This window comes from Coregonus clupeaformis, chromosome 6, assembly GCF_020615455.1.
Source record: "Coregonus clupeaformis isolate EN_2021a chromosome 6, ASM2061545v1, whole genome shotgun sequence".
NCBI lineage: Eukaryota > Metazoa > Chordata > Actinopteri > Salmoniformes > Salmonidae > Coregonus > Coregonus clupeaformis.
The window spans coordinates 33,906,269-33,920,783 of NC_059197.1; the positions used below are offsets into that span (position 1 = coordinate 33,906,269).

Here is a 14,515-nt window from a genome sequence, read left to right on the forward strand (position 1 = left end):
GACACTTTGCCCTGATAGGCTAGTGGCAAGGCCCCCACATTTAAACAAAACACAATTAGGGATGTATTTTTTCACATCCCTAATGTCTCCCATATATGAAATGTATGGTTGTGTAAAAACATTTTACTGGAGAGTGACAGAACCGATGAGGGTGACCTCAGGTTAACTAGAGGTTATTTCGAGTGTAGGTCATAGACTTTGACTAAGAAGCGTTATGAGGGACGTAGCACAGCTCCACACACATATACACTTGAAGATGATCTCTGAGCTTTGATGGACAGTAAAAGGTGTTGCAGGGGAGGTGGAGCTGGTCAAGCATGGTCCACAAAGACCACTATCTCCCAGCCAATCCCCAGCCACCGTACACCACAACATACAGCATCTTTGTATGTGTTTGACCATCCTAAGGGACCTCTTGTTGGCCATAAATGGCATATTACCTTAAAGGGATGTTGGGATTACTGCACAGTATCCCAGACCACTGCATGAGTCACCCCAACACGAGAGTTCATTCTTTACATGCAAATCCAGTTCAGGTGTCACATGGGCTGGCCAGTCATGGGTGGTAGCAACATACGTAAAGATGATGGCAATTCAGATGTCATTTTGGCTGTTGAATGGCCTACTGAAATGTGGCAGTCCAGTTCCATGGTGTCTCTGTCTGTAGTAACTGCCAGAGGGGACAACTGTTGGTGGAGTGGGCCTATCTAGGACAGTTCTGGGAGATTAAGGATGGAATTGACATTGGAGAGGCCCACTAAGTTGATGGCATTTCTTGTCAATGACTGTCAGGTTGTGTTGGTTCATTGTACTGAACACCTGCCTTATGCGCTTGTCATGTGTGGTTGCATTCTCCCCATACACATGTGTGGTTGCATTCTCCCCATACATTTTGACTTTATGTTTTTTTACCCCATATGTAACTCTGTGTTGTTGTTTTTATCGCACTGCTTTGCTTTATCTTGGCCAGGTCGCAGTTGTAAATGAGAACCTGTTCTCAACTGGCTTACCTGGTTAAATAAAGGTGAAATAAAAAAATACACCATAATGTCACCAAGTCAACAGATACAGCAACTCCAGGGCAGACAGCCAGGATGGTGGACATTTTCTGGAAAAAGCAATGTGCCAGCTCAACCCAAACAGCACAAGAGTACGCTGGAACATCCCAATGTGCATCACGAATGCAGTGAGCCAGCGGAAGGTAATGTTGGATTCAGGCAGAAGTATTGGACTAGCCACTCAGAGACTTGTCCCGAAGCCACTCCTGCGTTGGCTTGGCTGTGTGCTTAGAGTCGCTGTCATGTTGGAAGGTGAACCTTCGCCCCAGTCTGAGGTCCTGAGCGTTCTGGAGCAGGTTTTCATGAAGGATCTCTCTGTACTTTGCTTCGTTCATCTTTCCCTCAATCCTGACTAGTCTCCCAGTCCCTGCCGCTGAAAAACATCCCCACAGCATGATGCTGCCACCACAAGGTTTCCTTCAGACGTGACACTTGGCATTCAGGCCAAAGAGTTCAGTCTTGGTTTCATCAGACCAGAGAATCTTGTTTCTCATGGTCTGAGATGTAAGGGTTGGTGTGAGGTGTGACCCAGGTGCGGTGCAGGATATACAGTAGGCAGTAGGCAGAGATGGTGAAACAAGGATCTTTACTGGTGGTCCCGAAGCCAGAATACAAAATAACAGACTTTTCACAATAAAAGAAAGGCGGAGCAAATAAGTCTCCAAAAACCGGCTGACAGCCAAAATACAAAATACTATCTACTGAAACAAATAACAAAACAGGGAGAACACTTCTCAAGTACCTGTACATAGGTCTCCGATCAGACACTGAGTAGTACTGCTGGACATAGAGAAACGAACAGAGAAAACTGAGCAAAGGGAACACAGGGAAGTGAGGGCATAAATACACAGGTGAACAGGTAGACACAGGTGACACCAATAGGATAATGATTAGTCCAGACTGTGAGTAAGGAGGTGCCTAAGGTTGTCGGAGGATGACACCTAGTGGGTCACTCCGGAACTGCAACCCCATCCTGTAACAGGGTGGAGGCGACGGAATGTTGTTATCAGCCCTGGGTCCAGAATGTCCCTCCTGGGCACCCAGGACCGCTTCTCCGGCCTATAACCCTCCCAGTCCACCAGAAATTGGAGACCCCTCCCCACACGTCGGCAGTCCTCCGACGAGGCACAGCGGGGGAACAGGACGAGGAGGGGGAGCCAGGGGACAGGTGGCGACGGGCTTGAGGAGGGAAACATGGACTGTGGGATGCACCCGCATGGTGGGGGGAAGTTGCTGGCGGTAGGCCACTGGGTTGACTCGCCAGACCACTCTGAATGGCCCGATGAACCGGGGGAACAGCTTCCGGGACTCCACGCGGTGGGGAAGCCACACCCTCTGTTCCGGGCGAAAAACCGGGGCCAGGCGACGCCTGCGGTTGGCCTGATGTTGGGACCTGACCGAGGCCCGCTTAAGCATCGCCCGTACCTGCCTCAAGGTGCGGCGACAGCGACTGATGTGGGCCTGGACCGGCGGGACTGCCACCTCCTCCTCTTGCTCGGGAATAGGAGGGTTGGTACCCGTATTGGCACTGGAAGGGGGACAGGCCGGTGGACGAGCAGAGAAGGGTGTTGTGGGTGTACTCGGCCCACGCCATTCGCTGACTCCACGTAGCTGGATTGCTGGAGTTGTAGCACCTCAGCACCACCTCCAGATCCTAGTTGACGCGCTCCGTCTGCCCATTCGAATGGGGATGGATGCCGGAAGACAAGCTGACGGAGGCGCCGAGGCCGGTGGAGAACGCCTTCCAGAACGTGGAGGGGAACTGAGGGTCCAGATCTGACACCACATCTTGGGGAAGGCCATGGACCCGCAAAAATCGTGCTGCACCACCAACTTAGCCCTCTCCCAGGCAGACGGGAGTTTGGGAAGGGGAATGAAGTGGGCAGCCTTCAAGAACCGGTCCACAACGACCAGGATGACTGTATATCCATCAGAGGGGGGTAGGGCAGAAATGAAATACAGAGAGATGTGGGACCAGGGACGCTTGGGGAAAGGCAGGGGTCGGTGCAGCCCTGCCGCTGGCTGACGTGAGCTATTTGTGCACACGCACACCGGGCAAGCAGCCACGAAGGCGCGCATATCCCCCTCAGCAGATTGCCACCAGAACCTCCTACGCAGGAACTCCAACGTCCTGGCGCCCCCCGGATGGCTGGTGAGGTCGGATGCGTGCGCCCACTGAAGCATTCGCGAGCGCACAGCCTTGGGTACGTACATCCTCCCCGATTGGACCTTCGCCCGGATCGGGCTCCCGCCGTAGCGCTGCTCTGACCAGCCTATCGATTCCCCACAAAACTGGTGCAGCAATCAGGGCGTTGGGGACAATGGAGTCGTCCCTCTCCACCAGGTCCACTGCCAGGAGAGCGCGTCAGGCTTGGTGTTCTTCGACCCCGGACGGTATGAGACGGTGAACCAGAACGTGGTGAAGAACAACGCCCACCTGGCCTGGCGCAAGTTGAGCCTCTTGGCCCCCTGAATGTAGGCTAAGTTCTTATGGTCCGTTCATATGATGAATGGATGGGCGGCCACATCTAGTCAATGCCTCCACTCCCCCAGGGCGAGTTTGACCGCTAGCAACTCACCATTCCCCATATCGCAATTCCGCTCCGCCGGGGACAGCCGACGGGAGAAAAATGCGCAGGGGTGAGTCTTACCGTCGGTGAGGAACCGCTGGGACAGGATTTCTCCCACCGCAACGTCTGAAGCATCCACCTCCACAATGAACGGCAGGGACGGACCAGGATGCCCTAGGACCGGGGCCGATGTAATGCACTGCTTAAGCGCATCAAATGCGTTCGCCGCTTCCGGGGTCCAAACGAAGGAGCGCACGCTCGTCTGGGTGAAGACTGTCAGGGGAGCGGCTAGGGAGCGAACCCTAAAAACCGCTGTAGTTGCTTGAGGGATGAGGGCTGGGGCCAATCCAGTACCGCGCTGACCTTGGCCGGGTCCATCCGAAGGTCCCCCTGGGTGACGATAAACGCCAGGAAGGAGACTGTCTCTGTGTGGAACATGCACTTCTCCACCTTGACGTAGAGCTGGTGACGGAGAAGGCGTTGGAGGACCTGCCGAACGTGCTGCTGGTGTTCACTCATGTCCTTTGAGAATATTAGGATGTTATTCAAATACACGAAGACGCTGTAGTCGAGGAGGTCCCGGAGCACGTCATTGACCAACATCTGGAACACCGCAGACGCATTGGCTAGACCGAACGGCATGACTTTCTACTCGTAATGCTCACTGGGTGTGTTAAAAGCCGTCTTCCACTTGTCCCCCTCCCGAATCCTCACCAGGTTGTAGGTATTGCGTAAATCCAGCTTGGTGAAGACCCGGGCTCCCTGCAACGACTCGAATGCCATCGTCATCAGGGGGAGTGGGTAGTGGTTCTTAACCGTGATGTCGTTGTGCGCCTGGTAATCAATGCACGGCCGCTGCCCACCGTACTTTTTCCCCACGAAGAAGAAGACCGCGCCCGCGGGTGAGGTAGAGGGACGGATGTGACCCTCGACGAGTGCCTCGTCGATGTACCTGCCAGGACAAGATAAACAATCGCCCTCGTGTGGGCATGGTTCCCGGCCTGGCCTGTGAGGAGGTAGGCCCTTGGCACGCCTCTTACTAAACACCTCCCCCAGATCCCAATACTCCCGGAAAATGCCTGCCAGGTCTGGGCAGGTGACGGAGTCTGTAGCCGCCGTCCTCCCGGTGGCAACCGCCGCTAGGGCAGTAGGCGGTTCGGCGTGCGGGACCTGGAGAAGAGGTGAGGACTGGTAGGTGGTCTGGGACGGTGGTTTGGGCTGATGAGTGGTCGTTAGAGACTGGAACAGGACGGGGGCGGAGCCTCCCTCCAGGATGAGCCGCCCTGTGGACCCAGTCTATCCGGGGTTTGTGGGCGACCAGCCAGGGGTGCACGACAACGAGGAGACACTCCGGAGAGTCCACAATGAAAAACTGGATATCCTCCCATAGCCCCCCCGCCACTCGGAAACGCACGGGGACAGTGCGCCGGGCGATATAGCCCGACCCCAACGGCCGGCCGTCCAGGCCCATGACCGGAACTGGCTCGGAGAGGGAGAGTGACGGAACGCTCCACCCTTGGGCCAGCCCCGCATCCATCAGGTTTCCCGCGGCCCCAGAATCCACCAGTGCATGCGCCAGACACGCAGCGCGGGCCCACTGAACCCTGACGGGTTGAAAAGTCCGGGAGTCTCTGCAGTTGGGGTTTCGGTTCCCGGCATCTCAGGGCATGAGTCGCAGTGGTGACCTGCCTGGCCGCAGTACAGGCAACGTCCCTGGCGCCTCTGCCTCTCCATCCTGGACAAGCACGCCACCCCAGCTGCATAGCCTCCTCCTGAGGTGTGTCCTCCCTGAATCGGCGGAAAGCCTCCGGGTTGATAGGTGGACGCGGAGGCTTGCCTTGCGTCATCCCTCTCTCATGCGCCCTCTCACGACTCCGATTGTCTACCCTCACTGAGAGTTCGACGAGGCCGTCCAGTCGCTCAGGCAGCTCCCTGAAGGAGAGTTTGTCCTTCATCCCCTCCGATAGCCCCTGCGCGTAAAGGATGACCAAGGTGGCCTCCTCCCATCCTGCCTCTCGAGCCCGGGTCCGAAACTCCACTGAGTAGTCCGCCACCGTATGGTCACCCTGCCGACAGGCCGTGAGCCGCCTCCCGGCCTCGTGCCCCGACATCACCCGAGAGGTGTCGAACACCTTGCGTAAGGGCCCGACCCGTCAACAGAGTGATGATGTAGGCCACCCGGCCCTGCTCCGTCTCTGTGTGGATGTTTTTCATCAGCAGGGACTGAGAAACTGGTCAGAATTGAAGGAATGATGGAGATTTGAGACTGGGACGGCGGTTCACCTTACAGCAGGATAATGACCCTAAGCATACTGCTAAAGCTGGGGCAGTTTTGCCTTGAAGAATGGGCAACAATCCCAGTGGCTAGATGTGCCAAGCTTATAGGGACATAACCCAAGAGACTTGCAGCTGTAATTGCTGTAAAAGGTGTCTCTACAAAGTATTGACTTTGGAGGGGTGAATAGTTATGCACGCTCAAGTGTCTTATTTCTTGTTTGTTTCACCCCAAAAAATATTTTGCATCTTCAAAGTGGTAGGCATGTTGTGTAAATCAAATGATTAAATCCCCCCAAAAATCATTTTAAATTCCAGGTTGTAAGGCAACAAAATAGGAAAAATGCCAATGGGGGTGAATAATTGGTATTGCGGCAGCCATATAGGAGGGGGGCGTTTTGGTGGCGGTGGTCTGGCCAGGACAGGGCAGGACAGGACAGGTTGGAAGTTAAGGGGATTGAGTTTAGCCAGTGAGTCTCACAGCAAGGCTGTTCATCTCGCCAGAGATCACTCGTCTGACCCCCTGACCACAAGACATCACGTTTCTCACCGACCAGGTCAGACAGGGGTCAGCCAGGGCGACAGAGGTGGTGGAAGGGTCACAACTGTTATACCACACAGTGAAGCTGCATTGTGAGGGTCCAGTAATGTAATCCCCCTAAATCAAAAAGCAAATCAGAGTGTGCAGCTCAACATTGTATGCTGGAAAACACTTGTTTTTTTATTTTTAATTAAAACAAAAACGCTATTCATAAATACTAATACAGAACGTGTTTTTGCGTGGATTCCACGACTCGGTTAGCTTTTAACAGCTAGGACCGCTATTTCTTGCCTTAAGAGACAGGTTGAAGCCTGCTTGACAGAGACGCTAAGCTGCTAGCCATCAAGCTAACGAAGTTGGTACCAGATTCGTTTTGCAATGGAGCCCTCTTTGTCTGGAGAACTAAATGAACGGTTTCAGCGCTGTAGGAGCTGTATCTATTACGCTTTGTTTCGGGACAAACTCTGATCACTCTGAGTTCCAATGCAGCAATTGTTTACTTGCGGAGGCTTGAGGTGGCCTTGATTACGCAGGTCGCCAGCCTACGTAAGAAACTGGGGAAAACTGTCGTAGAAATATTTGACTCAAAAGTAGTCATCTCAAAAATATCTCTCAAGAGACTGGAGCTTGTGAATCCAAAAATTAGACTTTATTATTTGCGTAACAAAGCCGAGCCACTCCATGGAACGGCTGTCTCTCTTTGTCTCAGAGATCTCTTTTATACACACACAAATGCACAGTCATGTATACATAGCTTATACAGCTACTCCCCTTAAGATAACTGATTAACATTTTTAACTGCCACGCCACTATTATCTTTCAAAGTCCAATAACACATGTTGTTTACTCCAAAAGGCCATGGGCGCTTATGCCTCTTTCCCTTATCTCATTATATTGGTGGGGTGGCTCAGACACTTTTAAAAATAATATACATACATTCATTAAAGCATGTTTACACACTGTATTGGCTATATTCCTTATTTAGACATGCATCTGGATTATACCTTTGACACTATATTTTACCTTTGACATTTTCCAACATTTTCCTTAATGATACATAAAATATTACCATAAAACGCAGAGTGGAATGTTTACATTTTCTACGCCGGTGGCTGGACGGCGTTCGCGCTTGTTGGATGCATCTCCGCCTTGTCGTTTGTCGTTATCCGACTGGCCAATGTTGCCAGGAGCTCCCCCATCTGATAGCGCCGTCGAAGGAGCACAGCATGAGGAGAAAGGCAATCAACGATGGTCGCATGTCACGAGCCATGGAAGTTGAAGACAGCGACCTCCCACAAAGCAGTCTACACTCCAACCAAGAGGCCCAGAGCGGACACAAACAACGAATAGTTTTGCCGTCCTGGAGCCTGATCTTGCTGCACCTTCATCGCTGGGGTTGCCTGTGTCTGCGGCCGCAGTGCCTACTACTACGATTTCAAAGTCAACGTTGGCAACCTTCCGTCCCTGCTCTGGATCGAGCAGGGCTTCTCTATCTGTCGGAGGCCTGCATCCTGTGAAGCGTGGGAGTGGGCGGATTTCCTCGTCCTTCTCGCCGGCCGTGATTTTGGGCAGCTCCATGGTAAGAAATGTGACCGCTCCTGGTGAAAAAACAATGTCCTATCCCGGAGCTCAAGTAAATGACATTACTAAGCTGCTCCTGAATGTACTACGTCAGGACATGGAAATCAATTCTATCGTAGTCCGTGTGGGTTTTAATGACATTATGAAGGGCAGCTCTGAACAGTTGAAACTGGATTTTAAAGAGCTGATTGACTCTCTGCTAGACAACAAAAAACCCATCATATCTGGCCCTGTGCCCTCTCTGAATCGTGGCATTGAACACTTTAGCAGGATTCTTGCTCTTCACAACTGGCTATGTGATTATCGCAGCTCAATGGGTGTAACTTTTGTTGACAATTTTGATACCTTTTGGAAACAAAACAAGTTTTATAAGGAGGATGGGATCCACCCAAATAATTTGGGTTCCTGGATCCTTTCACAGCATTATAAGGCTGCGTTGAGACAATGACTTAGCAATGACCCAAGCCCAGCTCAGCTAATCCCTACCATTGTGACGCAGAGTTGTCAAAATGCTTCAGCAAATGTACATTACATCAGGGGCGTCGTAAAAACGGTTAAAAACTGTTAAATCCCTGTGGATTGATGAGGAATTGAAAAATTGTATGGTTGAGAGGGATGAGGCAAAAGGAATCGCAAATAAGTCTGGCTGTACAACTGAGAAACGTATTGCAAATTGAGAAATCATGTGACTAAACTGAATAAAAAGAAGAAACAACACTATGAAACAAGAATAAATGACAAAGAATGATAGTAAAAAGCTTTGGAGCATCTTAAATGACATTTTGGGAAAAAATGCAAACTCCGCTCCATCATTCATTGAATCCGATGTCTCATTCATCACAAAACCAACTGATATTGACAACTACTTTAATAATTTTTTCATTGGCAAGATTAGCAAACTTAGTCATGACATGCCAGCAACAATTGCTGACACTACACATCCAAGTATATCTGACCAAATTATGAAAGAGAAAGCATTGTAATTTTTAATTCCGTAAAGTGAGTGTGGAAGAGGTGAAAAAATTATTGTTGTCTATTAACAATGACAAGCCACCGGGGTCTGACAACTTGGATGGAAAATTACTGAGGATAATAGCGGACGATATTGTCACTCCTATTTGCCATATTTTCAATTTAAGCCTACTAGAATGTGTGTGCCCCCAGGCTTGGAGGGAGGCAAAATTCATTCCGCTACCTAAGAATAGTAAATCCCCCTTTACTGGCTCAAATAGCCGACCAATTAGCCTGTTACCAACCCTTAGCCGACCAATTAGCCTGTTACCAACCCTTAGCCGACCAATTAGCCTGTTACCAACCCTTAGTAAACTATTGTGTTTGACCAGATACAATGATATTTTACTGTAAACAAATTGACAACAAACTTTCAGCATGCTTATAGAGAAGGACATTCAACAAGCACAGCACTTACACAAATGACTGATGATTGGCTGAGAGAAATTGATGATAAAAAGATTGTGGGGGCTGTGTTGTTAGACTTCATAGTCTGCTGCTGGAAAAATGTATGTGGTATGGCTTTACACCCCCTGCTATAATGTGGATAAAGAGTTACAGTGGGGAGAACAAGTATTTGATACACTGCTGATTTTGCCGGTTTTCTTACTTACAAAGCATGTAGAGGTCTGTAATTTTTATCATAGGTACACTTCAACTGTGAGAGACGGAATCTAAAACAAAAATCCAGAAAATCACATTGTATGATTTTTAAGTAATTAATTTGCATTTCATTGCATGACATAAGTATTTGATACATCAGAAAAGCAGAACTTAATATTTGGTACAGAAACCTTTGTTTGCAATTACAGAGATCATACGTTTCCTGTAGGTCTTGACCAGGTTTGCACACACTGCAGCAGGGATTTTGGCCCACTCCTCCATACAGACCTTCTCCAGATCCTTCAGGTTTCGGGGCTGTCGCTGGGCAATACGGACTTTCAGCTCCCTCCAAAGATTTTCTATTGGGTTCAGGTCTGGAGACTGGCTAGGCCACTCCAGGACCTTGAGATGCTTCTTACGGAGCCACTCCTTAGTAGCCCTGGCTGTGTGTTTCGGGTTGTTGTCATGCTGGAAGACCCAGCCACGACCCATCTTCAATGCTCTTACTGAGGGAAGGAGGTTGTTGGCCAAGATCTCGCGATACATGGCCCCATCCATCCTCCCCTCAATACGGTGCAGTCGTCCTGTCCCCTTTGCAGAAAAGCATCCCCAAAGAATTATGTTTCCACCTCCATGCTTCACGGTTGGGATGATGTTCTTGGGGTTGTACTCATCCTTCTTCTTCCTCCAAACACGGCGAGTGGAGTTTAGACCAAAAAGCTCAATTTTTGTCTCATCAGACCACATGACCTTCTCCCATTCCTCCTCTGGATCATCCAGATGGTCATTGGCAAACTTCAGACGGGCCTGGACATGCGCTGGCTTGTGCAGGGGGACCTCGCGTGCGCTGCATGATTTTAATTCATGACGGTGTAGTGTGTTACTAATGGTTTTCTTTGAGACTGTGGTCCCAGCTCTCTTCAGGTCATTGACCAGGTCCTGCCGTGTAGTTCTGGGCTGATCCCTCACCATCCTCATGATCATTGATGCCCCACGAGGTGAGATCTTGCATGGAGCCCCATACCGAGGGTGATTGACCGTCATCTTGAACTTCTTCCATTTTCTAATAATTGCGTCAACAGTTGTTGCCTTCTCACCAAGCTGCTTGCCTATTGTCCTGTAGCCCATCCCAGCCTTGTGCAGGTCTACAATTTTATCCCTGATGTCCTTACACAGCTCTCTGGTCTTGGCCATTGTGGAGAGGTTGGAGTCTGTTTGATTGAGTGTGTGGACAGGTGTCTTTTATACAGGTAACGAGTTCAAACAGGTGCAGTTAATACAGGTAATGAGTGGAGAACAGGAGGGCTTCTTAAAGAAAAACTAACAGGTCTGTGAGAGCCGGAGTTCTTACTGGTTGGTAGGTGATCAAATACTTATGTCATGCAATAAAATGCAAATTCATTACTTAAAAATCATACAATGTGATTTTCTGGATTTTTGTTTTAGATTCCGTCTCTCACAGTTGAAGTGTACATATGATAAAAATTACAGACCTTTGTAAGTAGGAAAACCTGCAAAATTGTCAGTGTATCAAATACTTGTTCTCCCCACTGTACCTGTCTAACAGAACACAGAGAGTGTTCTTTAATGGAAGCCTCTCAAACATAATCCAGGTAGAATCAGGAATTCCCCGGGGCAGCTGTCTAGGCCCCTTACTTTTTTCAATCTTTACTAATGACATGCCACTGGCTTTGAGTAAAGCCAGTGTGTCTATGTATGCGGATGACTCAACACTATACACGTCAGCTACTACAGCAACTGAAATAACTGCAACACTTAACAAATAGTTGCAGTTAGTTTTGGAATGGGTGGCAAGGAATAAGTTAGTCCTAAATATTTCCAAAACTAAAAGCATTGTATTTGGGTCAAATCATTCACTAAACCCTAAACCTCAACTACATCTCGTAATGAATAATGTGGAAGTTGAGCAAGTTGAGGTGACTAAACTGCTTGGAGTAACCCTGGATTGTAAACTATCATGATCAAAGCATATTGATACAACAGTAGCTAAGATGGGGAGAAGTATGTCCATAATAAAGCGCTGCTCTGCCTTCTTAACAACACTATCAACAAGGCAGGTCCTACAGGCCCTAGTTTTGTCGCACCTAGACTACTGTTCAGTAGTGTGGTCAGGTGCCACAAAGAGGGACTTGGGAAAATTGCAGTTGGCTCAGAACAGGGCAGCACGGCTGGCCCTTAAAAGTACACGGAGCGCTAACATTAATGACATGCATGTCAGTCTCTCCTGGCTCAGTGGAAGAGAGATTGACTTCATCCCTGCTTGTTATTTTAAGAGGTGTTGACAAGCTGAATGTACCGAGCTGTCTGTTTGGAATACTGGCACACAGCTCGGACACCCATGCATACCCCACAAGACATGCCACCAGAGGTCTTTTCAAAGTCCCCAAGTCCAGAACAGACTATGGGAGGCGCACAGTACTACATAGAGCCATAACTACATGGAACTCTATTCCACATCAGGTAACTGAAGTAAGCAGTAGAATCAGTTTTAATAAACAGGTAAAAATACACCTTATGGAACAACTGAGACTGTGAAGAGACACACACAAAGGTATAGACACATGCATACGCACACTTTGTGATGTTGTTGTATTGTGGTGTTGAACATTTTGTATTGTAGATAGGTAGTGGTGTAATAATGTTATATGATGTACTGTTTTATATTTTGTTTTAAATGTAATGTAAGTGTTTAAATATGTTTGGACCCCAGGAAGAATGGGGATCCCTAATAAATACAAATACAAATAACTCTAACACTTCAACTGACTGACTGGTGTGTGCATGCATGCGTGTGTCCAGTGGCAATTTTAACTTGAAAATATTTGTGGGGAAAACTCAATCAACAATATGCATTTAAACCAGTACACTACACAGGCTACACATTGAATGCACTAATAACCAATCCCAGAAATGAGTTTTGAGCAACACACACAAACATTATAGCATTTGGGTTATGATCAGTTTGTGTACTGCCCATATCTTTAACTCATATTGCATGGAAGACCACGGTAGTGGAGCATACTTTATAGAGTAAACTAACTAGTAATAGAGTAAACTAGATAGTATTAGAGTAAACTAACTAGTAATAGAGTAAACTAGCTAGTAATAGAGTAAACTAACTAGTAATAGAGTAAACTAGCTAGTAATAGAATAAACTAACTAGTAATAGAGTAAACTAACTAGTAATAGAGTAAACTAGCTAGTATTAGAGTATAAACTACTGTAGCTAGTAATACTCTGTTATTATGAGTACATGTTGCATGGATTGCTAACACATAAGAATATGAAAGTGTGAATTCTCATTTAAAATGTAGGTAGTTCTGTACCTGTCTGTTAATGTTCTGTATTATGTTATGTTTTCTGTGGATCCCAGGAAGAGTAGCTGCAGCTTTGGCTGTAGCTAATGGGGATCCTAATAAAATACTAAATACTCTCATGCTGCCTTTTAGCCTCTTTTCCATCTTTCAACCCAATGCTGGTCTCTGGTTTTATCCTCCACCTCTCCTTTCTCCCCCTTTCTCCCCCTCTCTCCCCCACCTCCCCCTTTATCTCCCTCCTCTCTCCCCCCTCCAGGTGCTGAGCCCCCTGGTGCCCTCCCTGGTTGGTTACCTAGGCGATGCCTCTCTGAACGAGACCCTACTGGGCGCACTGGTGGACGTGTCACAGGTTAGCCCCGCCTCCCTGGCCCCCTTCCTGCCAGCGCTGAGGGTTGTGGGTCAGCAGTACCCAGTCCTGCTGGGACACGTGGTCAAAATACACAGAGCTGTGGGCTTGACCAGTGAGGTGAGGAGACGTCAACGTTAACACTTTCTTATACTCTTTCTTCTCTCACATTCATTTCCATTTGACATTTAAGTCATTTAGCTCTTATCCAGAGAGACTTACAGTTAGTGCATGCATCTTAAGATAGCTAGGTGGGACAATCACATATCACAGGCATAGTAAGTACACCTTTTTTCAATAAAGTAGTTATCAGCAAAGTCCAAGCTTTTTGGACGGGGGGTGGAGGTGAGGAGGGGGATTATTTAAAGATGCTCTTTGAAGAGGTAGGGTTTCAGGTGCTTTCGGAAGATGGGCAGGGACTCTGCTGTCCTAGCTTCAGGGGGAAGCTGGTTCCACCATTGGGATGCCAGGGCAGAGAAGAGATTAGATTGGGCTGAGCGGGAGCTGCCCTCCCGTAGGGGTGGGAGGGTCGAGAGAGCAGAGGTGGCAGAACGGTGTCACGATCGTCTGAAGAAGCGGACCAATACGCAGCGCGTGGAGTGAACATGATGACTTTATTTAATAAAGCAACCACGAAAAAACAACAAACGACGATAGTGAAGTCCTCTGTAACACTGACAGAAACATGGAACAAAAACCCACAACCCCAAGGTGAAAACACACAGTATAAATATGGCTCCCAATCAGAGATAACGAGCCGACAGCTGACACTCGTTACCTCCGATTGGGAGTCATTGACCAAACATAGAAAAAACAACCTAGACTAACCAACATAGAAATACACCCAAGTGAAATGAACAACCCTGGCTCAAAATCAAAGTCCATAGAGCCAGAGTGTCACAGTACCCCCCCCTAAAGGTGCGAACTCCGGGCGCACCAGCAAACAGTCTAGGGGAGGGTCTGGGTGGGCGTCTGTCTATGGTGGCGGCTCAGGCACTGGTCGTGGTCCCCACCCCACCATAGTCACTACCCGCTTGTGTAACCTCCTCCACATGACCACCCCCCAACTAAACCCCACAGGATTAAGGGGGGCAGCACTGGACCAAGAGGCATCACCGGACTCAGGGGCAGCACCGGACTAAGGGGCAGCACCGGGCTAAGGGGCAGCACCGGGCTAAGGGGCAGCACCGGAC

At 48.8% G+C, this 14,515-nt stretch overlaps 1 protein-coding gene across 1 annotated transcript in view; it reads left to right on the forward strand.

Moving 5' to 3' along the window:
- LOC121568465 (ventricular zone-expressed PH domain-containing protein-like) overlaps positions 1–13,463 on the forward strand; it is a 103,018-nt gene extending 89,555 nt beyond the window's left edge. The window contains exon 6 of the mRNA XM_045216734.1: positions 13,233–13,463. Coding sequence (XP_045072669.1) covers positions 13,233–13,463 — 231 coding nt within the window. The remainder of the gene's footprint in view (positions 1–13,232) is intronic.
- Positions 13,464–14,515: the final 1,052 nt, after the last annotated feature.